Source organism: Psittacula echo (assembly GCF_963264785.1).
Source record: "Psittacula echo genome assembly, chromosome: Z".
Lineage (NCBI taxonomy): Eukaryota > Metazoa > Chordata > Aves > Psittaciformes > Psittacidae > Psittacula > Psittacula echo.
Window position 1 is genome coordinate 12,182,552 of NC_137742.1, and position 27,723 is coordinate 12,210,274.

Consider the following 27,723-nt stretch of genomic DNA (forward strand, 5'->3'; position numbering starts at 1 on the left):
GTCACAGGCCGTGGTCGTCGTGGGAGATTTTAACTTCCCTGATGTTTGCTGGAAGGACTACTCAGCAACCCAGCCACAGTCCAGGAGGTTCCTCCAGTGCATGGATGATAACTTCCTCATGCAAATGGTGGATGAGCCAACCAGGAGAGGAGCGCTGCTGGATCTCATCCTCACTAACAAGGAGGGTCTGGTCGAAGCAGTAAAGGTTGAGGGCTGCCTTGGTTGCAGCGACCACGAGATGGTGGAATTCAGGATCTTGTGTGGTAGGACCAGTACAATAGCAAGTAGAATTGCAACCCTGGACTTTAGCAGGGCAAACTTTGGCCTTTTCAAGCAATTGCTAGGGGAAATCCCATGGGCAAGGCTGCTTGAAGGTAAAGGGGCCCAAGATAGTTGGTTGACATTCAAGAATTGCTTATTCCAAGCTCAAGAACAGAGCATCCCGACACGTAGGAAGTCAAGGAAGAGGGCCAGGAGACCTGCGTGGCTAAATAAGGAACTGCTGGGTATGCTCAAGTGGAAGAGGAGAGTTTACAGGTCATGGAAGGAGGGGCTGGCCACTCGGGAGGAATATAAGGCTGCTGCTAGAGGATGTAGGAAGGCAGCTAGGATGGCTGAGGCCTCCTTAGAATTAAATCTGGCCAGAGGGGTCAAGGACAGCAGAAAGAGCTTTTTCAAATACATGGCTGATAAAACTAACACCAGAGGCAAGCTTGGCCCACTGGTGAACGGGATGGGTGCCCTGGTGACAGAAGATACAGAGATGGCAGAGTTACTGAATGCCTTCTTTGTCTCTGTCTACTCTGCCGGAGGCAGTCCTGAAGAGCCCTGTACTCCTGAGACCTCAGATGAAGTCAGGTCACTGGAGCGGTTTGCCTTAGTCGATGAGGAATGGGTTAGGGACCAGTTGAGCAATCTGGACATCCATAAATCCATGGGTCCAGATGGGATGCACCCGCGGGTGCTGAGGGAACTGGCGGAAGTCATTGCTAGACCACTCTCCATCATCTTTACCAAGTCTTGGGAAACGGGAGAGGTGCCTGAGGACTGGAGGAAAGCAAATGTCACTCCAGTCTTCAAAAAAGGCAAGAAGGAGGACCCGGGTAACTATAGACCGGTCAGCCTCACCTCCATCCCTGGAAAAGTGATGGAACACCTTATCCTTGATGCCATCTTAAGGCATGTCAAGGATAAGAGGGTTTTGAGGGGCAGTCAACATGGCTTTACCAAGGGGAAGTCCTGCTTGACCAACCTCATAGCCTTTTATGAGGAAATAACACGGTGGATGGATGATGGCAGAGCGGTGGATGTGGTCTACCTTGACTTCAGGAAAGCATTTGACACAGTCTCCCACAGCATCCTCATAGCTAAATTGAGGAAGTGTGGCCTGGATGATCAGGTAGTGAGGTGGACTGCGAACTGGCTGAAGGACAGAAGCCAGAGAGTTGTAGTCTATGGGGCAGAGTCTAGTTGGAGGCCTGTATCTAGTGGAGTGCCTCAAGGGTCAGTACTGGGACCAGTATTATTTAATATATTCATCAATGATTTAGATGAGGGAATTGAGTGTACTGTCAGCAAGTTTGCTGATGACACTAAGCTGGGAGGAGTGGCTGACATGCCAGAAGGCTGTGCTGCCATTCAGCGAGACCTGGACAGGCTGGAGAGTTGGGCAGGGAGAAACTTGATGAAATATAACAAGGGAAAGTGTAGAGTCCTGCATCTGGGCAGGAACAACCCCAGGTTCCAATATAGGTTGGGGAACGACCTGTTAGAGAGTAGTGTAGGGGAGAGGGACCTGGGGGTCCTAGTGGATGGCAGGATGACCATGAGCCAACACTGTGCCCTTGTGGCCAAGAAGGCCAATGGCATCCTGGGGTGTATTAGAAGGGGGGTGGTCAGTAGGTCGAGAGAGGTCCTCCTTCCCCTCTACTCTGCCCTGGTGAGACCGCATCTGGAATATTGTGTCCAGTTCTGGGCCCCTCAGTTCAAGAAGGACAGGGACCTGCTGGAGAGAGTCCAGCGCAGGGCAACTAAGATGATTAAGGGAGTGGAGCATCTCCCTTATGAGGAAAGGGTGAGGGAGCTGGGTCTCTATAGTCTGGAGAAGAGGAGACTGCGGGGTGACCTTATTAGTGTATATAAATATATAAAGGGGGAGTGTCATGAGGATGGAGCCAGGCTCTTCTCAGTGGCAAACAATGATAGGACAAGGGGTAATGGGTACAAACTGGAACACAAGAGGTTCCACTTAAACTTGAGAAGAAACTTCTTCTCAGTGAGGGTGACGGAACACTGGAACAGGCTGCCCAGGGGGGTTGTGGAGTCTCCTTCTCTGGAGACATTCAAAACCCGCCTGGACACATTCCTGTGTAACCTTATCTAGGTGGTCCTGCTCTGGCAGGGGGCTTGGACTAGATGATCTTTTGAGGTCCCTTCCAATCTCTAACATACTGTGATACCTGAACCGGCCTCATCGCGCTTCCCAAACTCCCCTGACATCAGCCTCATCCTCCCCTGACATCACCGTCCCCCTTAACCACGGCGAGTGACCCACGGTGTGCACAGACACACTTCGGGTCACTCCCATCCCGCTCCTCTCCCCTCCACGGAGCGCCCCGGGAGCTGTCGGGGACCGGCCAACCCCGGGGGTCTATCCTGACAGCCCCGTGGCCCCGTCGGGCACGGCTGCGGTTCCACGGCTCCGGAGCACCCGTGGGAAGGGGACCGGGAGCCGCTGCCCCCCGAAAAGCCGCAGGGTCCCACCGGGACAGACCCGTGCGCGGCACGGGCGGGTGTGTGTGCCCGCGGGGGAGCTGGGGCACCCCGCACCGATGGCTCCGCAGTGCCGGTCCCGGTCCAGCCCCATCTTCTCTTCCCCCTTCCCGCTCTCGTCCCGGTCCCACCGGGGCGGCGCGTTTTCTTCCTCCGGCCGCCAGGGTGCGGTATTGCTCCCAGTGGCGCTGCCGCCGGTGCCGCTCTGCTCCCTTTCTCTTCCCGGGTGCTGATTGGTGCTAGCCGACAGCAGCGTGACGCCGTGGTGACGCTACTTCCGCCGGTGGCACGGGTACCGTGTGGGTAGCGGGCGGCGGCAGCTCTCGGAGCCGGCACCCGCTGGCCCAGGCCCCGCTCCCGGGCCAGGCTACGGCCGGTACCAGGGCTCCCACTCGGGGCCATGGAGTTCCCGGCCGCTCTCTTCCCTTCCCACTTCGGAGCCGGCCCGCCCCGGCAGGAGGGGGGCCTCGCTCCGGCCGCCGGCTGGGGCGAGCGCGGGCAGGTGCTGCAGGCCGGTCCAGGCCGCCACCAGGTGAGGCCGCGGCGCAGCCCGCCCTGCCCGGGCCCAGTGGGGCTTGGGGTCGCGCTGGGGACACCCTCACCCCCCGCCGCCTCTCCCTCCAGGCCGAGCCGGCGTTCGTGCCCCGCCGCGGCGGGACGGGCGAGAGCTGGGACCCCGCCGATGCCGCCGCCGTGCCTTGCCTGCCTCCTAACTCGAGTGAGGGCCGCGGGAGGGGTATGCTGCCCGGGGCGGGGGGGGGGAACATCCCGTTCCACCTCCACACGAGCGGCTCGGGATCCCCCCTGGGCACCGGCGGCTTTAGCAGCTCCCCCCGGGGATGTTTGCGCAGGAGGGAGTGGGAACGGGTGAGCTGTTTCCTCCCGTGCTGCAGCGTCGTGCCAGTACTGGCCCCTTCCCTCTCCTCACAGGCTGCTGGATCCCCTCAGTCGCCCCTCAGGACATCCTCTACCGCAGCATGCTGCACAGGAAGCTCCAGGAAGGCACGTCCGGAGCCACACTGGACTTCGCCAAGCAGGTAGGGCCTGGGGCACCATGTCCTGCAAGGACCTGGGGGGACGACGTGGGATCCCTGCGCATCCTAACCCCTCCCTGTCCTGTCACAGCTGGGCCATTTCTTCGTGGATCACCCAGAAGATGCATTTGGTTCTCTGGGGCAACTGCTGCACAAGAATTTCCACTTGGGCAACTCCATCCTGCGGGTCAGTGGCCATCCAGGGGCAAAAACCTCTGTTCCCATACACACTCCTCATGCAGCTGCCAGCCCTAACTTCTGCCTCCACAGAGACCGGCCCGGGAAAGCACAATCCGAATGACAGCCTTGATGGAGGAAATTGAGCGTCTGGAAGCCAGGCGGTAAGCATCAGAATCACAGAATGGTTGGGACCTTAAGGTCATCACTTCCAAGCCCCCTGCCACGTTCAGGGACACCTCACACTAGAGCGGGTTGCTCCAAGCCCTCTCCAACCTGGTCTTGAACACTGCCAGGAATGGGACGGCCACAGCTTCTCTGGGCACCGTGTGGCAGTGTCTCAGCGCCCTCACAGTAAAGAACTTCCTTATATCCAATCTAAACTTCACCTGTTTCAGTTTGAACCCATCACCCCTTGTCCTGTCACTACAGTCCCTAATGAAGAGTCCCTCTCCAGCTTCCTCGTAGGCCCCATTCTGATACTGGAAGTCTGCTATGAGGTCTGTATCCCATGCCCTGGCAAGGTCTGGGGGTGTCCTGCTTTCTCCCCACCGACACTGTGTCCCCCCACAGTGGCTGCCCCCAGAAGCACCTCATCTCCCGCCTGCGCTGGTTCTCCCACCTCTGCCGGGACTGGCTGTTTGAGGTGCCGCTGGTGCTGCTGGCAGACTGCGTGCATGAGGAGCTGCTGCTGCAGTGGGCCAGCCTGCTCTTCGATGACAGCCCTACAGGGGGGGCGCTGGCTTGGCTGCCCCCCGAAGACACCGGGGCACGCGTGGGCTGCCTGGTGTACCCCAGAGGGCAGGCCATGAACCACCTCTGTATCCTTTCACATGGGGTATTCCTGGGGTGGCAAGGAGGAGGGTTGTGTTGCACTGCCCTTAGCTGGCACCCCAGATTTCCAGGACATGGTGCTGGAGGAGCTACCCCGTGCCCAGGGCTCCCCAGCACGGTTTGAGCTCAACGGGCACATACGGCAAATAGCTGCTGCACGGGTGGATGGGGAAGGTGAGCCAGCCCCATGATCCAAACCTCAAGCAAGGTATGGAGTGGAGGGGTGACAGGGAGCCCCTAGGATGCTGCCATCTCACACGTCCCATTCCAGATTTCGTTGGTGTCCGCTCAGACTATCACTGTGGTGTTTGGAGGGTATCAGGCAGGACGGGAGCAGCTCCCACCCCACTGCAGGTGATCCGCACCAGCGTGCCTGCCTCCTGCCTCACTGTCAGGTAGGCAATGAGGGAAAGGAGCTCTGCAAGGAGGGGCTCTGCCACCTCTGCAGCCCTTCCTGCCACAGGAGATGCTCGTACCCCTGTGGTGATGCCACCCGCACCATCCCACAGCCCTCACCTCCCTGGGGAGCTGGCTGTCTGCACCCAGAGTGGAGCTGTCTATCTCTGGAGCGTCGAGACAGGGTGAGAGGGAGCGCTAAGGGCTGGGAAGGGGGGTCATGCAGACCCCTGGTCTCAGAGGAGAGAGGGACCCAAGCAAGAGGGGCAGCTCTGCCATCCCTGTCTTCTCCCCACAGGCTACAGCAGGTCCGACATGACCCCCAGACCATGTTTTTCCGGGACCACTCACCCTGGCGCTGGAGTGACTTCACTGCCCACCCGCGTGTGCTGAGCTGTGCTGACCGCACTGGCCTGCAGTGCTTGGACACCCGGGTGAGCACAGGACATAGGGCTGGTGATGGGAGGGGAGAGGGTTCCCCAGCCTGGGGTGCTAACACATCCCACTCTGCTGCCACAGGTCCCCGAGAGATGCCAGTTTGACTTGTTCAAGGTGGGTGAGGAAGCCAGCTGCCAGCGGGGCGAGCGTGTGGTGCTGCCTATGTACCTGGGCAAGGCTAATCCTTACCAGCACCTTGTCACCACCCAGGTGAGTCCCATCACATCTCAGGGGGACACCCCAGGCAGGGGGAGCTGCCACAACATGTTGGTGTGTGCTCCCCTAAGCCATGCCTCCCGTCCTAGTTCTCTGTGTACGTGCTGGACGAGCGGTTGCCACTGGTGCCTGTGCTGAAGTGGGCACACATGATGAAGGACCCCCCTCTCTTTGCCCACCTGATACCAGGGGGCTTGGGGAGGAGCCATAAGGTGCTGCTTGGCACATCCTGCACCCAGGAGCTGTTACTGCTGCAATACCAGGGTGAGAGATGGGGCTTGGGGGGTGCTATGCGTCCTTATGTGCCCGCGTCCCAGTATCTTCACGTCTGGGACAAGCTGTCACCCTTGTGCTCACTGGCCATTTTTTGGTGTGGTGTTCTGCAGGGGGCAGCCAGTCAGTCTGCCAGCTAGCAGGGCTTCCACAGAAGCTGCACAGCATCGCTGGCTGCCTGCAGCACCTACCTGCACAGCTCCCGCACCGACATCGCCTGCTCCAGCACCGCCTCAGCGCCCCAGCTGCTGGTGAGGGCCCTGTGCCGACCAGTGGTGTGGGTTCTGGTGGGAAGGGATGTGGGCTGGAGGGGGTAAGTGTAGCCCTGGGCAAGTGGTGGTTGAAAAAGCAAAAGCAAAGCCCTGAACAACCCTGTGCAAGAGATTAATGACCGAGAAAAGGACATGAGGGACAGGAGCCAGCAGTGAGTGTGCCCATGTGGGCTGGAGGCAGCCCACACTGCTGGCCAGGCCCCAAGGCAATGTGTCCCCTGTCGCCACAGGTCTGGCTGCCACAGTGCAGGAGGATGGATCACAGGAGTCCCTGCTGGTTTTCCAGCTCTCTCAGGCCGGGGATGTCTTCTGCCAGAAGCTGACTCACAGGGCAGCACAGCCGCCTGCACCAACTGGGGTGGACGAGGCCACAACAGTCCCCGGCTCTTCCCCTCTCTTCGAGTCTCCGGTCAGCAGCCCGCCAGGCTTGGGCAGCGAGGAGGAAGAGCAAACCTTCTACTTGTCCAATGTGGAAGTGATTTTCAATGAGGAGGAGGAAGAAGAGGGGTTGAACACTCCACCAGCCCAGGAGGACGCTGAACTGCCACAGGCGCCCTGTGCCAGCCCAGAGCCCTCCCCAGCGGTGCCCAGCCCAGCCGCTGCCCTGCTGTACCGCCGCTGGCTGAGGGCCCTGTTCAAGGGCTGCAGGGAGCACCCCCGGCGCGCCTGGCCCCCTACCCTCGGCCAGAAGCGCCTGTTCACCCGCAAAGAGCTGGAGGCACCGGCAGCACCCAGCGCCCTGCAGCAGCAGGCGCGCCAGCGGCTTCGCCAAGCTATGCGGGAGGGGGGCCTCATCCAGCGCTGGGACCCCACTGACCTCCAGACCCCCACCCCGCCGCAGGCTCTGGAGCTGGAGGGGGGTCCCGACTCCCTGAGCACCCGTCTGACAGCAGCCTGGTCCGGGGATTGGGGTCAGTGGTGGGAGGAGAGGACGAGCTTCAAGCTGGCGCAGAGGCAGAGGGCGCTGCGGGAGCGGCGGCGGCGGCAGAAACGAGCCCGGGGTCGGCGCAGCCTCTCGGCCAGCTTCACCTCGTCCCTTACCTACCAGTCCGAGCTGTCCGAGCTGAGCGACGCCGGCCCCCTGCCGCCCACCCCCGGGCTGCCCCGGGAGCGCACCCCGCCGCTGCTGCCACCCGCCAGCCCCCCGGCACCGCCGGAGGACGGGCTGCTCTCCTCGCAGAGCCTGCGCTCCCGCGGCATCCCCAAGGAGCGCCGCAGGACGCTGCGGGTCTACCTCGGGGTGTGGGACGAGCCGCTCGCCGACGCCCCCGAGCCCCCCGGTAGCCAGGCCAGCCAGACCTGCATCCCGTCCTCACAGAGCCAGCTCTCCTCCGCTTCCCAGCCCCGCCGCAAGCGGCCGCGCATGGGCTTCTGAGCCCAAATAAACATGGGCCTCACTGCTTCACCTTCCCGCGTCCTTGATCTTTTGGGGGGACCCGTGTGTTGGGTGCGATCGCGGCTTGGACACCCGCAGAGCGCCCGGCGGTGCCACACGTGTGTGTGGGCCCTTTAAGGCGGTGGGAAGGGGGCGGGATATCAGGGTGAGTGACGGGAGCCGGAGCCAATGGGGATGCGGAGCGGAGCCTGCGCGGAGGCCATGGCGGCGCTGCTGGCGCGGGGGCTGGTGCGGGGCGCGCTGCGTGTGGGGCAGGTGCGCGGGGGGACCGGACGGGAAGAGGGGGGGGACCGGAGGAGGGAAGGCGAGGAGCGGGGTATGGCCGGGCCCGAACGTGCGCTCCGCGCCGCCGCTGCTCACAGCCCGGGCAAGGTCCGCGGCGGGCGGGGTCTGCACGGCTCCCGTGTGTGCCCCGTGTTCCCGCACACACACACCAAAGCCCATGGGTGTCAGCTCCGTGTGCGCTCCCCCCGTCACTCCGACGGGTGTCACCCATGCGTGCACCCCCCCATTACCCCGCCGTGCACCCCCTGTGACCCCCATGCGCACTCCCGATCACCCCCCCCATGCACCTCCCGTCACCCCCATACTTACCCCTCGGTCACCTTTGCACGCGTGTTCCTCGCCGTTCGGTCTCCCCCACTTCGTTCCCCTCCCAGCAGCGGATCCGGTACCCCGTGACCCCCCACACCCCTTCCGTCCCCAACGGATGCCCCGCCTGGACGCGGGTCCGGTCCTCCCGTGAGCATCCCGCGACACCCCCTGGTTGTGCCCGTCCCGTCCGTTACCCCGTCCCACCCGTCCGTCCCACCCTCGGCTGTAGGCCCGGTCCCCCCATGGGCATCCTGTGACCGCCCCCCGGTTCTGTCCGTCCGTCTCCTCCCGTATCCCCGTGCCCCCGCCGTGGCTCCGGTCCCCCGTAACCTCTCTGGTGTCCCCTTGGTGCAGCGCTGCGCGTCCGGCGGGCGGGGCGGGGAGGTGGACAAGGCACATCGGGCCTCTGCGGCCGGCCAGGACGCGGGGGGACAGCCCACCATCTTCAGCAAGATCATCGCCCGCAGCGTGCCCGCCACCATCCTCTATGAGGACGACAAGGTAGCGGGGACCCCCGGCAGTGTCCCCATGGAGGAAGGGTGCAGCACCCATGGGAACGGGGCTCACCCTGCTTCTCCTCCCCCCCCCCGTAACAGTGCTTGGTCTTCCGCGATGTGGCCCCCCAAGCCCCCATCCACTTCCTGGTGATCCCCAAGCGCCCCATCCCCCGGATCAGCCGTGTGGGTCCCCAGGACACCGAGGTGAGGCCGGGAGGGTCCCTGTGGACACTGTGGGGGGGGGACATGCGTGCACGCAGTGCTGACCCTCGTGCTGCCCCCTCCCCACCGCAGCTCCTGGGGCACTTGCTGGTGGTGGCTGCTCGCACGGCGCAGGCGGAGGGGCTGGCTGATGGGTACCGCCTCGGTGAGTTGGGGGTCCGGGGGGCTGGGGGTGTCCAAGGGGGTGTCCTGAGCCTCTGTCCTTCTCCCCATAGTGATCAATGACGGGAAGCATGGCGCTCAGTCTGTCTACCATCTACACATCCATGTGCTGGGGGGGCGGCAGCTGGGGTGGCCCCCTGGCTGAGCCCCCCCCACACACACACTATCTGTTGCTCCCCACTAAAGCATCTCCTTGGTGGTGGCTTCGTTGTTCTGTGTCAGGGTGGCTCTCAAGCGTCACAGTAACAGGGACATGGGTGGAACTGAGTGTCTTGCTTATTGGAGGGGGTGTCTGGGCTCCCCACATCTCAACCTGCCCACACTGGCGATGCTCTGGGACCCCGCGGTTGGAGAAGGACGTTTTTGGGGGGTGCCCACATCCCACAGACTAAAGGCCCATCGTGGAGTTGGGGGATCAGGGTTCCCAAGCTGGGGAACGTCCCAGCAGCACCCCATGCCCTGGGCTGCCCACCCAGCCCCACTGCCACCAGCCCCAGCACCCCAGCATGCCCCCCACCCTGCCTCTGGGTGACCTGTTTGTGCACCACAATGCAAAACTCACTGCACACCTTACCCCGGACCCCCTGCACTTGCATCGCTGTGCAGAACACATGGCACTGCTCAGCCCAGACACCCTGTGCTATTGCACTGTGCACAGCAGAGCCCTGTGCACACACTACTGTGCAAGATGGTGTTGCATGCGCCAAAGCTGTGTGCCTGCATTGTGCTCTACACCCCAGACCCCTTGTGCATGCACCCCTGTGCAAGTGCTGCACACTCCAGACCCCTGTGTGTGCACAACCATGAAAAGCAGTGTTCTACACTGAAACCCCTGTGCCTACTTTGCACACTCAAGACCCCTTGTGCCTCCATTGTGCTGCACATCCCCAACCATTGTGCACACACCAATGTGCAAATCAGTGCTGCACACCCCAGACCCCTTGTGCTTGCATTGTGCTATACACACCAGGCCCTTGTGCATGCACCCTTGTGCAAGTGCTGCTCACCAGCCCCTCGTGCATGCACCACAATGCAAGTGTTGCATCCCCCAGACCCCTGTGCCTGCTTTGCACGCTCAAGACCCTTTGTGCCCGCACTGTGCTGCACATCCCCATCCCTTGTGCACTCACCACTGTACGAAACACACGACATCGCACCCCGTGCCGCGGCAGCACTGCGCACATGCACACCTCTGTTTATACACACATCCCGCACACACGTGTCCCCACCACCGCTGCACACATATGCTCTGAGCCCGGTGCCTCCCGTGCACCGCGCTCCGGGGCTATATTTAGTGGCGATGCCGGTGCTGTGCTGGCGCGCGTCCCACCTGGCACCGGTGCCAGCCACGCAGGGACCGCAGTACCGCGGCGTGAATGGTGGCTCTGTTCTGCACGGCGCCGGCGGTGGGGCCCCCGGAGAACCGTGGCGCTTCCACACACGCCCAGTATAGCACGGGAATGTTTTCAGGGTGCAAATGAGCCTTGAAGATGTTGGATGACGATGGTGATGCGGGTGGCCGGGATATGCTCGAGCTGCAGGGCAGGATGGGGATGGTCGGGGACATGGGACAGCCCTGCCTTGGGGCTGGGGAGACCAGGGGGTGGGCGTCCCTTGGGAGGTGGGAACCCAAAGAAGGGATGGGGGTCGCTGGGACTGGGGGGCCCGAAAAGAAGATGAGTGCTTCTGGAGAGGTTGGGACCCCAAAGAGGAGCTGGGGTTCACTAGGGAGGTGGAGACCCCAAAGAAGGGGTGGGTGTTCCTGGGAAGATGGGGATGTCAAAGGTAAGATAGGTTCCCTGGGGAGGTAGGACCCCAAGGAGGAAGTGGGTGTCCATGGGGAGGTGGGTTTCCCAAGAGGGGATGGGGTCCTTGGGGAGGTGGGAACCCCAAAGAAGGGGTGGGCGTCCATGGGGGTTGGGGACTTCAAAGAAGAGCTGGGGTTCACTAGGGAGGTGGGAACCCCAAAGAGGAGCTGGGGGTTCCTGGGGATGGGGGGACTCCATAGAAAGGCCAAGGATCCACAGTGCATCATCCTGCCAAGCCCACCCAGAGCAATGCCCCAGGATGGGGCGGAGGGCAAGAACCTGCACACGAGGTCAGGGTCCGGACGCCTGCAGCCACGTTTCCTCCTGCGCAGGGTTTATTTTGTCATTCTCCAGGCAGCAGAGGGGTCACAGCCCCATGGGGCCGGGGGGCAGGGGAGCAGCGGCTGTTTTCATTCCTCAGCTGAACGAAGACTATCACAAATGACGCAAGTTCCCAAAAGAGCAGAGCAGGGGGGGTGATGGGGGATGTGTCAGCCAGGAGAGGCAGCCAGATGTGCTCCAGCAGCTGCAGCGCTGCTGCCCCACGGCGATGCTGCCTGCCAGGGTGCAGCCCCGCAGCCATGTCCCCTATACCACCCTAGAGTGCACACCCCCAGGCTGGCATTGTTGGGTCCCTGTCCCACACTGTGCTGTGGTGCCTTTGTTGTCCTATAGTCACCCGTGCGGTCTGGCCAGGCTTCCGCCTCCCCCAGGGTGTGGAATCCAGGGATGCTGCCGGGATGAGCACCCTGGAGTGGAAGCTGGGGCAGGACACCCCGTCCAGCATGAGCTGGAGCACTGGTGCAACTCAGCCCAGCCCGGGACATGACCAGCAGCGCTCCACCCTCCCAGCGAACCCCCAGTCCTCGGGACACCCTGACCTCCAGTGGCGTCAGACCCTGATGCAGTCCCGCTGTGGGGGGCCCCTTTGCTGAAGCCTGAGCTCCAGGCGTGTCTCTGCCTCCTCCCCGCAGCTGCGCTCCAGATGGGCTCGCAGCAGCCCCTGCTTGGCCCGCGGCCGAGCGCCCGCAGGGAGGAACGGTCCCCCTCGGGGGCCCCGGCTGTCCGAGCCCAGAAGGGCCGGGCACATCCCCGGCCAGGAAAAACAGAGGCCCCATGGCCAGGCGTGCGGCGGCCCCGTCGGCACACACCGCAGAGCGCTGGAATAACACAGCCCTCGTGCCGGAAGCCCGCCGTGCGCTATCAAAGGGCCCTTCTTCTGCCTGAAGAAAGGAGGCCCAGCGAGGGCTGGCAGCCAGGGGAGCTGCCCCACGCCGTCGGGGGCACCCACTGATTCCAGCCAGGCGCCGGGCACATCCCGCCCCGTCACCGTGGGTAGCACGGGTGTGCCCGAATGGTGTTGGGGGGGATCACTTGGATCAAGCCGTGGGGAGCAGCGTGTCCCCAGTGCGGGGCTCGTTCTGCCGGCTGGGGCCGAGCTGTGCCAGCACGGGCATGGTGCCCACCCGGCTGCCAGGGGGAGAGACTCTGGGGCAGGTCCAAGGCACCGGGGGCGTGCGGGAGAGGGGGACGCGGACCCACAGTGGGGACAGACCCCGGGGTTGCCATGTGCCTGCACGCCCCTGCCCCGGTCACGCCCCCTTACCCTGGCCGCGCCCCCTCGAACAAGACCACGCCCCTTTTATAGATATCACGCTGCTCTTTGGCCCCGCCCTCTCTCTGCTCTCCACCAATAGGAGACGCGCTCTCACCCGGCCCCACCAATCAGCTTGCGGCGCGGCCTGTGTTTACGGTCTCCATGGAGACGGAGCAGCTCCCGTCGGTGCTGGCGCCATGGACGGGGCGCCCCACGGGTGGGTGAAAGGACATGGGGTGACCCCCGACGGAGGCGCTTGGAGGGCAGGGGTCTTGTGGGCGCTATGGAGCACTATGGGGATGTGGGGATAGGAAATGGGGGGTCTGGCGTACGGCTTGGGGTGGTCGCTTCTGGGGAGGAGGTAGGGGTAGAGCCTAGGCTGGGGGCTGCAGAGCACTGGGAGGGAACATAGGGAGCAGAATGGGACATAGTGGGGGGCTGAGCCTGGGCTGGGACACTGGATGAGGGAGAGGGGGGACCTTTCTGAGTGCAGGCACTGCTTCTGAGCCCAAAGGGAGAAGAGTCCCTTGTCCCCCACCCCCGGGTGGGGGTGACACCGCAGGGGACCCGGCCTCAGGGTCCTGCCCATGCTGGTGGGGGGCTGGATACAGGGCAGGGAGGCTGAAGGATGCGCCCCACCGCCTTCCCTCAGGCACTGTCCCTGCTTGCAGGGTGGCTCTGCCAAGCCATATGCACCCTGAGGAGAGGCCACCATGCACGGATGGGGTCCAGAGCGATGTCCTCCTGCCTGAGGTGCCCACGGAGAAGCCCCCATGGGATACACTGACAGCCACGGCCGAGATGCCTGCCGAAGCCCTGCCAGCCGTGCCCAGCACGGTGCCACCCGCTGAGGCTGACACGGATCTCTGTGCAGTCGCGCTGCCGCCCTGCCCGGGGAGCTATGAGGCTTCTGCCTGCCAGGTGCCCTCCACCGTGGTGCTACAGATGCCTGCAGAGCAGCCCCCCAGGCTGGTGCCCCGGGGACGCTGCTTGATCCACAACTGGCAGGAGGAGGTAACTCCTCACCATGGGGAGCCATGGGGGGAAATGTCCCTTCAAAACTCACCCCATCGCATCCCACATGCTGATCACATGAAGCTCCCTGACCCTGGGCAGCCCTCTCTCCTTAAATAGCTTCCCTTGGCCAAGCCAGAGCTCCCTGGATGACCTTGAGCCCAGCGGGATGAAAAGGGGATGAAATTCAATAGCACAAAAGGCACGGGCAGGAACATGGGGAGCGATGGTGGGGCTGTGGGAGGAAAGCAGGGAGCTTGCTGCTGGGATGTGGGGATGCCTGCTTGAGCGAGCCAGGCTGGGGGGACATGGGCTAAGCTGTGCCACAGCCTAGGCATGCCATAGTTTGCTCAAGTGCCATAACAGCACTTGTGGCCCAAGCCACAGATGCCCCTACTCATGCTTTCCCAGGGAGCTGGCTTGAAGGACCGTTCCCTCCTCCCCCTCTTTTTGCAGCTCCTGCCTCTGGGATTGCTCCCAGGTCCTGTGTCAGGCATCCGCCTGCATGGCACGGCCTCAGGTATGGGGCAGTGCCCCAGACTGCAGCTGCTCAGCAGGAGGGGGGTGACAACCTCACCTCCCAATCCCCCACAGAGTCCCCAGTGGATTACCAAAAGCCTAAAAGCCAAGAGTGGGCACAGGACACTGCAGGGTGGCCTCCTGCCCCCTTCCCACAGCTTCCACCATCACTCTACAGAGAGCCACGAACCATCTGGATATCGTGCAAGGGCAGGAGCAGGGCAGTGAGGGCTTCATCCACCGGCACGGCCACCCCAAGCTGCTGTACCACCATCACCTCCCTGGGCCCAACAACAGCACCACCATGGACACCTACCGCCCGCCACACAGTGTCCTGATGCTGGGACAAGGTGAGGCTGAGCCCTGTGACCCCCAGAAGTCAGCGAGGGGGTCAAAGCTGTGGGGCTGATGGCACCTTTTCCCCTCACAGGGCAGCGTGAAGCCACGCTGAAGGCCATGCTCTACCAGAAATACAGGTGAGTCTGCATCCCTAAGTGCCATCAACCTCTAGGGCCATGCCCCAGAGGAGGGGACCCTGCTGTGGGTGAGGGGGACCCAGAGCTGAGGGGTGCAGGATCTGCTCTGCCGCAGGGAAGAGATGCTGAAGAAGATCTCTCCCCATCGGATGCCCATGGAGTTGGTGTCTGTCCCCAGCCAGGACTACCAACCCAAGGGTTGCCTGTCTGCACCATTGCCCCCCTCCCAGGTACAGCCAGGGGACAGCCCCCCTCCACAGCTTGTGGCAACCCCCAGTGAGCCTGCAAGGCTCCTGTGTCCCCCTGGACATGCCGTACCCCCGTCCACTGACACATGGCTTCCACCTGCAGCCCCATGACTACTTCACGGAGCAGCCCTGCAGCTTCTGGCTGGAGCAAGCCCGCAGCCTTGCTGTAAGCCCCCCTGGCACCCTTCCCTCCCAGCACCCAGAGGGCTCGGCTGCTGATGGGGACCTCTCCACTTCCCTCCCCTCCAAGGTGTCACCAGCATCCGCAGCGGGGACAGCCCCTTTCGGAAGGACGCATCCTTCTCCACTCCCATCACCGAGTGCCTAGACCAGCCCCTGCCCTGCGCCCCCCTGACCAGCCGCCTACAGTCCCACAAGCAATAAATATATTGAGGTACGGGTGTTCTCAGCCTCCTTTCTGCCTCAGGGTTGTCCTCAGGCTGGGTGTTTGGAGAGGGAGCATCATGTTCCTAGCATCCCGTGGGGCCATGCAGTGCCAGCACTGGGACACCCTCCATCCCCTCTGCACATCACTGGTACCCCAAAACACACTGCGGCCCTTGTGCAGAGAGGGAGAGCCCCTGGCACAGCCCCATCCCCTGGCACATGGCCCTCTCCCAGTGCCCCCAGCGGGTGACACACGGTCCCCATCCCAATCCCCAGGCACAGGTGGGTTCCAGTAAGAGGCGGCGGCGGCGCTTCCAGCGCATGAGCTCAGCGGAACGCACTGCAGCCCTCAGGCCAAAGCAAACCCCGCCGCACCGGCCCTGCCCTCCCAGCACCGCCCCGAGCCCTCGCCAGCCGCAGCCACCCTGCCCGGCCACCCCCGGGATGCTCCCTGCATCCATCCCCATCCCAGGCTCAGCTCCATGTTGGGGGTGTCCCGTCCCCTCGTGTCTCCCCCCCGGCTTGGCAGAGCGAAGCAGACGTCGGGGCACAGAAGGGATTTGGGGAAGTCTGTATTTCCACAAAATAGTCTGCAGCGACTCCTATATTTACACCTGGGAAGGGGGGGTATTTACATGACCCGGTGGGGTTATATACAGGGGAGGGGAAGACTGGGGAAAGGAGGGGGGGAGCCGCAGCATTGAAGCATGCCCTGGCCAAGGGATCAGGCCCAGCAGGAGCCCCTGTATCCCCCTCCCCGGGTAGGGGTGACATGGGCACAACTTCTGCCGGGGGAGCCAGGTACTGAAAAGAGATGGCAAAGTGCCTGCGGGGCAACCAGGCCCCGGGAGAGGCTCAGAGCCAGCTGAGCCATAGAGAAGAGGGAAGGGAAAGCAGGGATATAGGGTCCCCGGGGCTGGATCGCAGCAGAGGCTGCAGGGGGAACTGGTCTTTGCTGGTGCCAATGGAGGGGGCCAGGCAATGCTGTGGCCGCTGGCCCCCTGTGCCCAAGCCCTGCTGAAGCAGGGTGGCTGCAGTGTGTGTACGTGGGCTACAGTGACAGGAGGGTGCCGGTGCATCCCGGGGGTCCAGGCACCGGGAATTGTTGGTTGCCCCATCATGGCTGGGGCTCTGCCGCTGCCGCCCAGCTCAGATGGGGTCTTTCCTCTCACCCAGTAGCCAGTATGTCCGCATCTTCCCCTTGCCCTGGGGATGGAGGGGATGGTGAGACCCTCCCCGCCTCCCGTGCTTGGTCCTTGGGTACCATCCCCAGCATCAAGGGGCACAAGGGGTCCCAGCCCCAACCCTCCCACCCTGTGGCAGGAAGCGCTGTCACCCCACTGGTGTCCCCGTGCCCTCACCTTCATCTCCACATCCCCACGCAGCTCCAGCTCGAAGCAGCCAAACTCATCCAGGACCTCCTTGGTCGTGGATGATACGTGGATCTTCAGGGCTGATTGGCACAGAGGGACGAAAAGAGACATGACTGGGTCTGGAAGCGGGGCATGACCTGCAGCACTGAACCCCATCCGCCCTCCCCATGGCTCACCCTGTCCATTGGACTCCATGCGAGATGCGGTGTTCACTGTATCCCCAAAGAGGCAGTACCGTGGCATCTTCAATCCCACCACCCCAGCACACACAGGACCTGCGGGCACAGGGATGCTCGTGGCTGCTGCAGGGCGGATGGGTGCCCCCCGTCCGCGGCGCCGGTGCTCACCGGTGTGCACGCCGATGCGCAGCCGCAGCTGGTCATTGGGACGGTGCCGGATCTTGAAGGTTTTGACAGCCTCCAGCAGGGCCAGGGCCATGCGGACGATCTCACGGGCATGCAGCTTCCCGTTGCGCACTGGCAGCCCCGACACCACCATGTAGGCATCCCCAATAGTCTCCACCTGCGGGGTCAAGGGCAGCAGGTATACCCCAGGCTCCTCGCTGCCTGCCTCACCTCGGGGGCTGAGCTTGTTGGCACCCCCCTCACCTTGTAGACGTCAAAGTTGTCGATGATGGCATCGAAGCATGTGTAGAGATCGTTCAGCAGCGTCACGACCTGGTGAAGCAAGGGTGCATGTGGGGCTGAGAGCAGGCATATCCCCCCTGCCCCGGCAATGGCACTGTCAGGGTATGAGCCCCCACGCCAGGGCTGTCCCCCGAGCCCTGCTCTCACCTGCATGGGGGTGCTCTCTGCCGAGAGGGCAGTGAAGCCCACGATGTCGCTGAAGTAGATGGTGACACTGTCAAAAGCCTCAGCCCGCACCGTCTCCCCACGTTTCAGCTGCTCCGCCACAGAGCTGGCAATGACGGCGGGTGATGATGGTGAGCTCCCACCACAACCCCATTCCCTCCGCATCCCTTTCATCTGTTTCCATGCATCCCACTGCTGACCCCACACCAACCCCCAGACCCACACAGACTCCTATCTCCCCCTCTCTCACTGGGGCAGAATCTGGTAGAGGAGGTTCTCTGCCTTGCGCTTCTCCTCCAGGTAGGCCTGCGTCCGCTCCTCCACCAGCTTCTCCAGGTTGTTGGCATACTGCTCCATGCGCGACAGCAGGTTGTCCAGGATGCTGGTGCTGCCCTCCCTGCCGGAGTACAGTCATTGGCATCACGGAAAGCCCCCAACCACAGCCCCCATGGCCATCCCTGCTCCCCCCCTGGGCCACCCTCCCCATTCGCCAGCCACCAACTTGTTGAATCTACGGATGAAGATCTTGATCTGGCTGAAGTCAGGGCGCTCGGCAGGGTCCTGCGCCCAGCAGCGCTCCATCAGCACGGCCAGCTCCTCACTGTGCACCCCGATGTCTATGGAGGGCCGGAAGAACGGCTTCTGGCTGTTACGCACCTTCTGCACGATCTCTGCAGGGAGTAGCCAGTAGTGAGCACCGTGACCACCCCAGCAGGGATGGGACCACCACACACCTTCCCCCCGTCCTCACCTTTGGGGCTCAGGTCCATGCCCTCAATGTAGAAGGGGCCGTTGCGCAGCGCGACCTCCTGCACGATGATGCCAAAGCTGTAGACATCAGCTTTCTGCATGCCCGGGGTGGGCAGGCGCCCCTTCTGCAGCAGCTCCGGGGCTGTCCACAGCTTCTCTGGTGGGACACAGCCATGGAGTGGTGAGACAGGGCCACCCCACCCCCCTGGTCCCCATGAGCAGCCACTCACTGGCATAGAGGGCATGCGTGTCCTCGCCGTCGCAGGGTGAGCGGAAGCTGGCCAGCCCGTAGTCGGTGATCTTCAGCACGAAGCGGCTGTCCACCACGCAGTTGGATGACTTGAGGCTGCCGTGGTGGCCGATGATGCTGTTGTGCAGGAAGGCCATTCCCTGGGACGGACGGACAGGGTGAAGCCGGCATCCCTCAGGTGCATCCCTCAGCCCTTTATGCCCCTTGCTTGGGTACCTTGACGATGTCGTTGATGAGGGAGTGGCGGAACATCCAGTCCAGGTTGATGCTCTCATTCTCCAGGACATCCTGGGACAGCACATGGAGTGGATCCCAGCTCAACGGGATGGTGGCACTGCTACCAGCCCCACAAGCACCCATCTGCAGGGGGCTCTGCAGCACCAATCCCCTCCCCTCCATCTCTGACTTCTGTTTGGGCACCTCTGCTGCAAGTCTTATGGGGCTTCTGTGGCCACCAGCATCTACAGCCCTGTTGCCAATGCCCAGCCCACCCAGCTCACCATCAGCGTCACCCGGCGACCCCCAATTTCCCCTACCTGCAGGCTGCCCCGTGGGCAGTACTCAGTGATGATGCAGATGTTGGGGGGGTCAATGCATGCCCCGATGAAGCGGGTAAGGTGGTTGAACTGGATGTCCCGCATCTGCACATGGAAGCAGAGCCCAGATGGGATTGAGGTCAGATGGGATGGGCTGCTGCTCTCACCAGCACCCCCACACAGCCAGGACCAGCCCCTGCACCCCCAAGCAGGGTCCCCACTCCATCCCAGACCCCACACCTACGTGTTTCAGCTCAAAGAGCACCTGCCGTGTCAGCTCAATGCGCTTCTTGTTGATGTGCTTGATGGCCACCACGTTGCCCTGGGGTACCGGGATGGGAAGAAGAGATCAGCACCGCTGGGTTTGGGGAGGGATGGAAGGTGCCAGGATCTGGCAGGGCAGCAGTACAGCCACAGGGGAGAACCCCAACAGAGTTAGGAAGGGTTTAGGGCGGTGGCTCAGCTCCCCCTGCCTGCTGCACTGACCTTGAAGTGGCCGGTGTTGGCAAAGATCTGGTACTTGCCATGGCTGGTCATGAGGGAGCCATAGCTGGAGCCGCGCTGTGAGGAAGGAGGGAGTTAGCGATGGGGATGCTGGGCTGGGGGGTTGACAGGCATCAATAGAGCAGGGCAGGGACACCCAGGGGAGTGCAAGGGATGGTGCAGGACAGGCTCTGCATGCTCTGTAGGGAGGGTGAAGACTGCAGGATGAGGTATGGTGTGCTGCAGGGGATGTAGGGAACGGATAAGGTGTGGCCATGTAGGGGATGGAAGGCTCCATAGGGGTTTGATGCGGTATGGTGCTCTGTAGGGGATTCAGAGCTATGTAGGGGACGCATCAAGAGTGGCTCTGCAGGGATTCAAAGTCATGGAAGGGATGGATCAGGAGTGGCTCTGCAGGGATTCAAAGTCATGGAAGGGATGGATCAGGAGTGGCTCTGCACGGATGAAGGGTCATGGAAGGGATGGATAGAGTGAGGCTCTATAGGGGATGGAGAGCTACGTAGGGATGTAGGACTGTGTAGTGGATGGATGCAATGGGGCTCTGAAGGTGATGGAGGGCTGTGTAACGGATAACAGGGGAGGAGTGTTGCACAGGGAGGAAGGGCAGCACAGGGGCAGGGGCGGGGGCAGGAGGAGGGCTGCCCCAGAGCTGCAGCTCCCACCAGGGACAGGGTGAGCCGGCTGCCCGCTGTCTTGTGGTACCGCTCAGGGCTCCCGAACTGCAGCTCATCCCAGCGGATCCTCCACAGCATGCTGGCAAGCTCCTTCTCCAGCATTAGCTTCCTGTAGGCACACGGAGGGTCAGAGACCCCATATCCCCCTGCCCTGCCTGCTCTGCGCCAGGCTGAGAGGTGCCTGGTACCCAGGTCTCCCAGCCCCAACTGACCTGAAGATGAGGAAGCTGGAGATGCCAAACATGACAAAGGTGAGGCCGGTACCCAAAGCCACGATGGCCAGCATGGAGAGAGGGGCTGCAGGCAGGAGGGGATATCAGCATGGCCCAGCTGCCCTGCATGCACAGGGAAGGGTGCTGGGGACTGAGGGATGTTGAGACCCACTTTTGTCACAGGAGGGGTCCTCTACATCGAAGACACAGGGTGGGTTGTCCAAGGGGGGAGCCCCCTTCACCCAGGGGATCGGTCGTCCCAGCCAGTGGATCTGCTTCTCCACACCCGAGTAGTGCCCCACGACCTATGGCAGAGAGAGCTAAGCCCCCCCAAGTCCCCAGCATCCCAGTTGCCCGCAGGATTCCGGTATGCTCCCCACCTCATACTGCCCGGTCTCCGGGTCGCTCATGGCCCATAGATTGAAGTCAGTGTCCCGGTCATTGTTGCTGTCCATGCTCACCAGCCCTGTCACCCCTGCAGGAGAAGCAAGAGCCAAGGTGGGACAAGGACCACAAGACCCCAGTGATACCCGCAGCCTGTGTGTCCCTGCCCCAGCGTTACCCTGGAACTTGCGGTCCCGCATCTTCTCGATGATGTGCGTGGCGTTCTTCTTGGAGCCGCCCTCCCGCAGGGTCTCGTTCAGCACCATGGCGTACAGCAGCATCCCGTCATAGAAACACCCCGCCACCAGGTTCATCTGTCAGGGGAACCTCACCATACCCATATGCACACAGGAGCCCCCCAGACCCAGGATCCCCACACCAGGGCCATGCACTCACTCCATAACCCCACACCGGGGTCAACACGCACCCTGTGGAGATCATAAAATGGTTTGGGTTGGAAGGGACGTTAAAGCTCATCCAGTTCCAAACCCCTGCCACGGTCAGGGACACCTCTCACTAGAGCAGGTTGCTCCAAGCCCCGTCCAGTCCAGCCTTGAACACTGCCAGGGATGGGGCATCTATAACTAAATGACAGTGGACGGCAGTGCCTATGGCTGTTCCCATCTGGGATGGCCCTTCCTGCATTGCCCATGACCATATCCCACCCTGTGCATCCTGGTGATGTACCACAGCCCCATGCAGAGGATCCCACCACCCCATCACACAGCAGGACTCACTCACCAGGGAGTAGTTGAGCTGCACCCCAAACTTCTGCTTAGCCCGCAGGATGAGCTGGGTTTGGAATTGCTGGTACTCCGGGTTCTGGGGCTCGTAGTAGGTGATCACCAGCACCATCTGCAACCAAGCACAGCACCCGGTTCACACACCACGACCAGGAGGAAGGGTCTCTGTCCCCAGGCTGGTGCGTGCCGCTCACCTGGAAAGCCTCCCGCAGCCCTGAGTCCTGTCCTGGGCTCTGCTGCCAGGGCTTGAAGGCATCGCGGGCAGAGTCACCCCTCAGGCTCTCCCCAAAGACATCCAGGTAGAAGAAGACGTAGTCACCGTTGGTGAGGTTCTCCTGCTGTGCCAGCTGCATGATCTGCCGCAGCATGTCTGGTGGCCCGCAGAGGTACACCACTGCCGGAGAGAGGGGAGGCGTCAGGGGGGGTGATGCCACCCCATCCTGGGGCAGATATGGGGCAGGATGCTTTCCTATGGGGTAGGATGATTTCCCATGGGGCGGGATGCTCTCATGGGGTGGGATGCTTTCCCGTGGGGTGGGATGCTCCCATGGGGCGGGATGCTTTCCCATGGGGTTGGATGCTTTTCCCTGGAGCAACAGGGCAGAGCAATCCTGGAGGCATACTCAATGCCTGTGCAAGGATGAAGCAGGCAGATGAGCAGTATTTGGCTCACCACCTTCTCATGCCACACACCCCACAGCCACGGAGCCCACTCAGACCCATCATCCTTGTTGGCCCCGATCTACTCCTGCCCCATCAGCCACCTTATGCTGAAGGGGAGAAAGAGAACAGAGAGAACCATTGCTGCAAAACATGAGGCAGACACCCCACACACAGACCTCCGACATCCTGCTCCACCGAAGGCCACCCTGAGGATGCCTCCCCTTGGCATCACCTCCCCATCTGCTCCCCGCCAACCCCACTCAGGGCCCCGGGGGGGGGGGCCGCAGAGGCGCCGGAGGCCCCTGGGGAGCATGGTCTGAGCAACAGGACAAGCCCATGTTTGGGTTTGTGGCCGGCCAGCCGTGCGGCAGGAATGTGCAGGTTCCCGGATTCCAGCACCTTTGGCGGCCGCAGCGCTAATTGGAAACAGAGCATCTCACTGCTCTGACCCACACGGCAAGGGGGTGCCCAGGCCCCGGCCGCCTGCCCCACATGTCCCCATCCACTGCTGGGGACTCAAACAGCCCCGGTGCGATGCCCACCCGTGTCCTGCATAGGGGCAGTGTGGAGCTGGCACACGGCACCGCGGGATGTGGGGATGGGCGCCGGAGAGTGTCTGGAACCCCCTCGAGCAGGGGCCCTCCCTGCCCTTGCTGAGGATCCTGCCACTGCCTCCTCCCTCCCCCCGGAAAACCAGGGCCCCCGCTCCAGCCATCCTGGCTGGGAACCCGGGATTGAGCAACGGAGGAGGCGGCGGCGGGTGCGGGAGGAATGTCACGCTTGGGCGCTGGCCCCGGCGCACAGCCCTTCTCCATAGGGCCCAGGGCTGGAGCACCAGGAGGGCTGGGGACAGCGGGGAAGCCTCACGCCATGGGATGGGGTCCCTGCTGCTGGAGGGCACCCGGCCATGCAGGCAGCAGTGCTGGCAGGTCGGTCACCTATGGGGGCTGGGGAGGGAGAAGGAACCCAGCACAGCCACCATGGGCATGGGAAGCCCACGGCGAGGTGAGGAGATGCTCCTGGGCATGGGGGAGAGTTAAATCACAGAAGCTTGGGCTGTGCCTGAGCAAAAACCCCGTTCCAGGGTCTGAAATGGCTTCCCTGTGAGTGCTGCAGTGCTTCAAATAAACACTCCCGGCTTGCACACTTGGCTGGTCCTGCAGCCAGCACTGTGCCCCCCCCCACGTCTCTCAGCCAGGATGGGCACCTCAGCACCATCCCACCATCCAGAGGCCGAGGGTCCCCCCGTGGGGACACCGCCCGGGACCCTTCACATCCCATCGCAGGCGCTGGGAGAGGCCGTGGAGCCGCAGCAGCTGGTGGCAGATGGTGGGCACCCCGGGCAGGCAGCCCCAGCCGCGGCGGCGGCGGCACAAACCTGCCCGGTCAGAGGCCACCGAGCGAGGGGGGGGGGGCTGGCGCCGGCGCGGGTCCCCGGGGACAGGTTGCAGGAGCCACACAGAAGGGAAGGGTCAATGCTTGAGGCTCTCGGTGACACCGGCAGCTGCATCCCTGCCTGCTCATACACCCTGCAGGGACTGGGAATGGCCAAAGGCAGCCCCAGCATCACCAAGGACAAGGGGAATGGGGTCCTGTGAGGCTGGGGTGCAGGCAGCCCACAAGCATTTGTTTAAGGGGTGCCCATGATGCATGGGGATGGGCAGGACCATGAGTGTGCAGATGGAGTGGCAAGGCGCTGCCTGACACCTGCATGGTGGAAGACAACCCTAAAGAGAGGGTAAATCCTGGGTTTATGTAGCTAATCCCAGTTACGAGCAGCCCCATCAGCACAGGGCCCCAGCCCAGCATCTGCCCTATGCCCATAGGGACTGCAGGGGTGAGGACCGCATGCACTCCCCTCTCAACGGCAGCACCCAGCCATCCCCCAGGCAGGTACCTGGGCTCTGCAGGCAGATGCTCTGGTAATTCCCTCAGCCACAGCTCTAATTATATCAGTGCTTTTACAAGTGGCAGGAGGGACGCGGGCCCCTGCACGTCGCACAGGCACTGCTGAGGGGGGCAATGGGGAGTGCGATGTACCCACACCCCGCTGTGCCTGCTCTATGGAACATCAGGAATTGGCAGCATCAGGGGCACACAGTGGGGCAAGGAAGTGGCTTCCCCCAGGAAAAGTTTTCCAAACTCCTGCCCACTCATGGGCAAAGGAAGGTGATGCCAAGAGGGACAAATGCTGTGTCATTGGACACAGATGTGGTTGTGACCAAAGCTTCTGCTTCCCCCTCCGTGCTACGCCATGCAGGGGTGGGCACCTCGGGACACTTTTGCAGGTCCCCACTCCCTGCCCCACATCCCAGGTTAGGAAAGCACCCAACATCAGCATCGCAGCCCTGAGCACCCACCTCGTGGGGCCAAGCACCCAGCCCCACATCCTGCCCCATCTCTGGGTGCCCAGACCCCCTCGCAGCCCAGGTCTTTGCCCACACTTGGCCTCCTTCCCCATCAGCCACAACCCTCTGCCTGCACCAGGAGGGATCGATTCCCATTGAGGTGATTTACAGCACCAAGCCGGAAACGTTCATGGGAATCACTGATTTCAGCCTTTTTCCCTGCACGGTCCTTTGCCCCCATCCCACATGGCTCCACGGCTGGTGACGGTGCATGCAGGCAACTTCTATCCCAGTCCCTCAGCCAAGCGAATGAGGGGCAGCCACAAGCTGCTCATCTCCCACAGCCCACCATGGGATACTCAGACATGGGGAACCCAGTCTGGCACCCCAAAGCACCCCAGCCACAGCTCCCAGCCTTAATCATGTCTCCCACTGGCTCATCTGGCTCCACTGGTCCCAGCTCAATGTCCTTCTTAATGACACAGCATCTCAGGATCCATTAAGAAGCATCGCAGAGCGGCTGGCTCCGGGATCAATACCCCGCTCATCAATAATGAACGAGCATCAGGCTGCCCTTGCTCTCCAGCTGCCTCCGTAAGCCCCTCCATTTCCTCCCGCTCCCAATATAGCCGCCCTCCTGGGGCTCTCAACAGGCACTGGATTGATGCACCCATCCATCAGCAGGGTGGGGCCATGCCCAGCGCCATCCATGGGGCACAGAGGGGACAGACACAGCGTGGGTGCCAGGCTGGGGGCTCTGCACGGTCATGGCACAACCGCCTCGGCCCCAGGCACGTAACCACTGCCAGCACTGCCCTTCAGACGGCCACGTCCACACCATCACCTTCAGCCTCTGGCTGGGTCCTGCCTGCCCGTGGGACGCCCCGGTCCTGCTAACACAGAGGGTAAGGTGGCCTCAGCACCCTTCACATCGCATGCCCCACATAGGTCAGGGTCCTCACCAGCACAGGGTGACTGCGTAGCGGGGCAGGGAGGAGGACCCCATGGCTCCCACCTTCCCCTGGGTCCCCCAATTGGCACTGGGTGGCCCAGGGGTCTCAGGTCCTGCCTTGCCCCCCCCTCTGCACCCACCTCCCCATGCAGTTCCTGCTGCTCCCCCAGCCCCACCGTGACAAAATGTGCCCACCCCTCACTGCTTTGCCCACCCTGCCTGTGCCCCACATGGGTCCCACTGTGCCCTCAGACCATACTAACGCCCCACATGGGTCCCTCTGTGCTCCTAGCCCTTCTCCGTGCCCCACATAGGTCCCCCTGTGCCCCCAGACCCTTGCTGTGCCTCACAAGGGTTTCACTCTGCCCACCCCCTTTTGCACCCCATATGGGTCCCTTCATGTCCTTGGCCCCTTGCTGTGCCCCACACAGATCCCGCTGTGTCCTCAGACCCTGACGGTGCCCCACAAAGGTGCCACTGTCTCCTTAGCCTGTTGCTGCACCACACATGGATCCTGCTGCCTCCCTATCCCCTCCCTGTGCCCCACAAGGATCTCACTGCCCTCTTAGCCCTTTGCCGTGCCCTACACAGATCTCAGTGGCCCCCTACCCCCTTGCAACACCCCAGATGGGTCCCACTGCCCCTCTAACCCTTTTCTGTCTCCCACTGTGCTCTCAGTCCCTTGCTGTATCCTGAACGGGTCCATCGTGTCCCCATCCCTTTGCTGTACCCCAGATGGGTCCCACTACACCCTCAACCCCTTGCTGTGCCCCACATGTGCTCCACAGCACCCCACCCCTTTGCTGCACCCCAGGCAGGTCCCACTCCACCCTCAGCCTGTTGCTGTACCTTATGTGTGTCACACTGCACCCCTGTCCCCGAACTGTGCCCCACACGGGTCCCATTGCACCCTTATCCCCCCACTGTGCCCCACACGGGTTCCATTGCACCCTTATCCCCCCGCTGTGCCCCACACCAGTCCCCCCACACCCCCACCTCCCAGCTGTGCCCCACACAGCTCCCACCACATCCTCACCTCCTCACCGTGCCCCACGGACGATTTCGCCTCCCCCCCCCCCGCCTCCGATCCCTGCGCAGCTCCCCTGCGGGGACCCCCTCCGCTCACTCTCCCCCCCAGGCTCTCAGCCTTATCCCGAGTGGGATCCCCCCGACGCCCCCCTCTCCCCACAGCCCCACGCACCGCGCCCGTTGGCTTTGATGAAGTGCACGGCGGTGTCGGGGCCGCCCTCGTCGGGGGAGTAGATGTGGTGGCGCACGGTGAGGTTGCTGCCGTCCTGCAGCTCCTGGTACACACCCTCGACGGTAAAGTAGTAGGGTCTGTCGTCGGTCTTGCGGTCCACGTAGAGGAGCACGGCGCGGGCGCTCCAATTGAAGTGAGCGTGGAGGTGGGAGACGAAGGCGCCCAGTTTAGGGGCCGAGGGCCCGGTACGCACCGTCGTGCTGTAGTGCTCCCGTTTGCGGCTGAAGCCGGCCGCCACCGCCCCGCCGGTGATGAGCGGCAGCCGCCAGTGCGACGCGAAGCGCCCCACGGACGCGGCCGGGTACACGCAGCCCGGCCCGAAGAGGACGTCGGGGTCGTGGTAAAGCTTCAGGTCGACGGCGTTGAGCGGTGCCACGTACTCGGAGCAAGCGCCCTCCAGCTCCGAGCTCATGAACTCGACGCGCACCGAGAAGGGCCGCGGCAGGAGCGGAGGCTCGCCCCGCTCCAGCGCCTCCAGCGCCAGGCTCAGCGCCGGCCCCACTCGCGGCCAAGCCCACGCGTAGCTCACGTTGCGCTCCGGTAGCACCACCGCCACCGTTAAGTTGGCCGCCGCCGCCGCCGCCGCCCCGTCGGGGGTCGCCGCCCGCCGCCCCGCTCCCGCTCCCGCCGGTAGCGACACGGGCAGCAGCGGCAGCAGCAGCAGCGCCGCCGGCAGCAGCGGCAGCAGCAGAGCCATGGGCCGCGCTGCCTCCTCCGCCGCCCGCGGCTCCTGCGCCCGCCGCCTGCTCCCTCCTTTCCCCCCCCCCCCCGGCGGCACCGCCCCGGGCCGGCCAGCGCCCTCTGCCGCCGGGCCCCGCCCGGCCGGACGGCACGGGGATGGGCGGCACCGCAGGGAGGGGGGACAACGGGGGCGGTGTCCCCGGGGGGGGAGGAGGGGTTAGCGGGATGGGGGGCACCGGTTGGGGAGG

The 27,723-nt window shown here is 63.1% G+C and overlaps 3 protein-coding genes across 4 annotated transcripts; 2 read left to right on the forward strand and 1 right to left on the reverse strand.

Moving 5' to 3' along the window:
• The first annotated feature begins 3,065 nt into the window (after positions 1–3,065).
• On the forward strand, positions 3,066–7,810 carry TAF1C (TATA-box binding protein associated factor, RNA polymerase I subunit C). 2 transcript variants are annotated; one of them, XM_080638467.1, is made up of 14 exons: positions 3,066–3,304; positions 3,397–3,490; positions 3,703–3,809; positions 3,898–3,993; positions 4,077–4,147; positions 4,557–4,804; positions 4,881–4,991; positions 5,089–5,212; positions 5,327–5,398; positions 5,512–5,647; positions 5,733–5,861; positions 5,957–6,131; positions 6,254–6,391; positions 6,643–7,810. In XM_080638467.1, the coding sequence occupies exons 1-14, from the start codon at positions 3,173–3,175 to the stop codon at positions 7,785–7,787; spliced, it is 2,778 nt and encodes a 925-aa protein (XP_080494593.1). In that variant the 5' UTR covers positions 3,066–3,172; the 3' UTR covers positions 7,788–7,810. The 2 variants fall into 2 exon arrangements, with proteins under 2 accessions (XP_080494593.1, XP_080494592.1); XM_080638466.1 differs by lacking the exons at positions 4,557–4,804; positions 4,881–4,991; positions 5,089–5,212; positions 5,327–5,398.
• Positions 7,811–8,008: 198 nt separating this feature from the next.
• On the forward strand, positions 8,009–9,461 carry HINT2 (histidine triad nucleotide binding protein 2). Its single transcript, XM_080638192.1, has 5 exons — positions 8,009–8,063; positions 8,757–8,903; positions 8,999–9,103; positions 9,194–9,266; positions 9,337–9,461. The coding sequence occupies exons 1-5, from the start codon at positions 8,010–8,012 to the stop codon at positions 9,426–9,428; spliced, it is 471 nt and encodes a 156-aa protein (XP_080494318.1). The 5' UTR covers position 8,009; the 3' UTR covers positions 9,429–9,461.
• A 7,020-nt stretch (positions 9,462–16,481) lies between these two features.
• On the reverse strand, positions 16,482–27,491 carry NPR2 (natriuretic peptide receptor 2; the record flags this gene model as incomplete). The annotated part of the gene is made up of 21 exons (XM_080637358.1): positions 16,482–16,538; positions 16,694–16,785; positions 16,882–17,227; positions 17,314–17,382; positions 17,500–17,623; positions 17,768–17,914; positions 18,020–18,188; positions 18,269–18,424; positions 18,498–18,657; positions 18,734–18,805; positions 19,054–19,158; positions 19,298–19,375; positions 19,540–19,614; positions 20,220–20,340; positions 20,444–20,528; positions 20,616–20,748; positions 20,824–20,918; positions 21,006–21,141; positions 21,569–21,682; positions 21,765–21,964; positions 26,735–27,491. 21 exons carry the CDS (start codon positions 27,489–27,491, stop codon positions 16,482–16,484), a joined length of 3,291 nt encoding a protein of 1,096 aa, XP_080493484.1.
• Between the last annotated feature and the right edge of the window lie 232 nt (positions 27,492–27,723).

Bases quoted from the DNA above. Each gene is read 5' to 3' on its own strand.
- TAF1C (XM_080638467.1), top strand. From the start codon at position 3,173: ATGGAGTTCCCGGCCGCTCTCTTCCCTTCCCACTTCGGAGCCGGCCCG. The intron at 4,992-5,088 runs GTGAGCCAGCCC...GTCCCATTCCAG, and splicing joins TGCACGGGTGGATGGGGAAG to ATTTCGTTGGTGTCCGCTCA. The intron at 5,213-5,326 runs GTAGGCAATGAG...ACCATCCCACAG, and splicing joins GCCTCCTGCCTCACTGTCAG to CCCTCACCTCCCTGGGGAGC.
- HINT2 (XM_080638192.1), top strand. From the start codon at position 8,010: ATGGCGGCGCTGCTGGCGCGGGGGCTGGTGCGGGGCGCGCTGCGTGTG. The intron at 9,104-9,193 runs GTGAGGCCGGGA...TCCCCACCGCAG, and splicing joins TGGGTCCCCAGGACACCGAG to CTCCTGGGGCACTTGCTGGT. The intron at 9,267-9,336 runs GTGAGTTGGGGG...TTCTCCCCATAG, and splicing joins GGCTGATGGGTACCGCCTCG to TGATCAATGACGGGAAGCAT.